Source organism: Sinocyclocheilus rhinocerous, unplaced genomic scaffold (genome assembly GCF_001515625.1).
Source record: "Sinocyclocheilus rhinocerous isolate Xijiao unplaced genomic scaffold, SAMN03320098_v1.1 scaffold553, whole genome shotgun sequence".
Lineage (NCBI taxonomy): Eukaryota > Metazoa > Chordata > Actinopteri > Cypriniformes > Cyprinidae > Sinocyclocheilus > Sinocyclocheilus rhinocerous.
Window position 1 is genome coordinate 423,814 of NW_015627255.1, and position 2,540 is coordinate 426,353.

Genomic DNA, 2,540 nt, shown 5'->3' on the forward strand with positions numbered 1-2,540 from the left:
CGATATATATATATATATATATATATATATATGTATTTTATTTTCTCAAAGTCACTGTTTAATGTTTTAATAAATGTGATAATCAAAAAGGATTTATAATCAAATGATTTCATAAAACCTAAACAAATTAACAATTTATTAAAGTTTTAACAATGGTATTTTTTTTTTTTTTATCAAAAATGTGAAGTGAACTCTCAGAGCAGCAGAAGTTCAAATGGCGAGATGGCAGACGCTGAAGATACCATCAGTCATGCTTGAGTGTGTAGTAGATGAAACTGCACTGCGCTGCTCTGTCACACAAAGACATGCAGATCAACTAGCAGTCTTTTTGTGGTTTCATTTTCATAGACACTAGTCCATTGCGATTTTAATCTATGTGCAGCCTTACTTTTTCTTTTTCCAAATTTTTCCAAATTCTTTGACGTTCCACTTAAGAAGGTAAATTCCATATTTATGACTAGATTCTGCCATTCCAACCATGTTTTCCACTTCACAGAAAATGTCAAATCACCTTTATTTATATAGCGCTTTATGCAATGCAGATTGTTTTAAATCAGCTGTTTCAAAACAAATTATAGGGGCCTAGTTTTGTTTACTCACTCTCATAGTGTTCCAAACCTGTATGACTTTTCTGTCTTAATTGGAAACCAAAATAAGTTATTTTGCCTAATGTTGCTTATTTCCACAAATGAAATTTAAGTCGTTGTTCCCTGAAACCCCGCTGGTTTAGCTCTAAAAATCTTATTCACATATATTTATTCAAGAACCAGTGTCATTTGAAATCATTGACATCAAACCTGACACTAAACATCTTCAAGCAGCATGTGTGAAATCTAATCATTGTCTCATACCAGAAAGGACTAAAAATAGGTCAATCTGCAAGTTTTTGGAATTTCAGAAATGACTTTGGGACACGTAGAAAGACAGGAAGTATAAAAGCAAATCAAAAACGGTCAGTTGGCCAACTCCAGCATATGTCCTGTTAAATAGGATTTTTGAGCTTAGGTCAATGTTGCTTTTACAACAAGCAAGCGATGACACTGTGGTTATGAGTAACTGGTTGTTTATTAGCAGCTGATTCTGGGTTGTGTGTTTGATATGTAGGTGTTGTACGTCATGGAGCTGCTACAGGATCAGGAAAAAGGCTGTGCCAACTTCACTGCAGTTTCAGAGTTTCTGCTTACACACCCTGTGCTCAGCTTTGGCGTACAGGATGTCGCCCGCGCCCGACTGCGCCACACTGAGGTCCTTCCCCCTGATGAGGAAAGCGAAAGCATGACGACAGGTCAGTTTCTTTCCATATTTTCATGCTAGCTGTGTGTGCAAATATTTATAGACTTGCTGTAAGTTGAGATGCGTTCCATTGATGCTTTCTAATATTTTTTTTTTTATATCTTCTGACAGAAGGAAACCAGGGACCCTCCGAGTCCAAATCAGGAATCCAGATTAAGCTCTACTGTGTGCATACAAAGTGAGTTATTCAGGAGGAGTTATTCAGTTATTAAAAAAGCTCATGATGAAGACATGAAGTTTGCATTCAGTTCTGTGGTGTTGTAACATTCTCTTATGCCCACAGATCACTACAGGATGTGCAGATCTGGTTCCAGCCCAATCAGGGGGCCTCATCCTCCCTCTTCATGTCTCAGTCTGGGTCACAGGATGGCTTTGGTTAGTCTGGGAATGTATAATCTTACTTTTTATACATATGTTTCCTAGATTGCCACTGCTGAATCTACAGTGCTATAGCAAAATAAATATATTTTACCCGAAGTTACAGTCTGAATTAATTGTGCTCCGAAAGAAAATGGTGTACTTGTTCATTTTAAAATTAAATGCTAAATTGTGTAAATTATATAAAATGCATTTCCCTCCCAGGTTTTTCTGACCCACTGGCTGATCTGAACGTGGAGGCAATGAGCTCTGATAAGGAGTCTGGTGATAGTGGATCACAGAATGACCTGAGTAAGATTCTGGCGCTTCCAACTCCAGCTGACTTCATGAGTCCAGCCCCATCAGCCTTGCCCAAACTCATGACCCCAGATGCCTTCATGACACCCAGCACCTCCGTGAGCTTTTAATATTACAGATTCATCATTAGATCCCTTCAGTGAAGGTGATTATTCATCTTTGCTCTCTTGTTTTTTTCAGATGCCCGCTTCTCCTGGCAGCAGTGCAAGCAGCCTGACCATAGTAACGGCCATGAGCAGCTCGGATAGCGGTGCAAGGTGGGGGATTTAACTCATTTTTATGTCATAAATGTTCTGTTTCAAAATCCTGAAACTTTCCAGATTTTCATGAGAGAGTGTTTTGAGACTTTTGGATCCTACTGTGTGAACTACACATTTACATTTACATTTAGTCAAAATTTTTATCCAAAGCGACTTACAAATGAGGACAATAAAGCAGTCAAAACTAACAAAAGAGCAACAATATATAAATGCAAATGACAAGTCTCGGTTAGCCTAACGCAGTACATGTAGCAAGGTGTATATATATATATGTATGTGTGTGTGTATATATATATATATATATATATATAT

At 37.6% G+C, this 2,540-nt stretch overlaps 1 protein-coding gene across 1 annotated transcript in view; it reads left to right on the forward strand.

Annotated features, from left to right (window-relative positions):
• LOC107726309 (enhancer of mRNA-decapping protein 4-like) overlaps window positions 1-2,540 on the forward strand; it is a 42,197-nt gene that overhangs the window by 11,660 nt on the left and 27,997 nt on the right. The window contains exons 12-16 of the mRNA XM_016535854.1: window positions 1,105-1,285; window positions 1,405-1,471; window positions 1,577-1,668; window positions 1,876-2,066; window positions 2,149-2,225. Of these exons, the coding sequence (XP_016391340.1) occupies window positions 1,105-1,285; window positions 1,405-1,471; window positions 1,577-1,668; window positions 1,876-2,066; window positions 2,149-2,225 (608 nt within the window). The remainder of the gene's footprint in view (window positions 1-1,104; window positions 1,286-1,404; window positions 1,472-1,576; window positions 1,669-1,875; window positions 2,067-2,148; window positions 2,226-2,540) is intronic.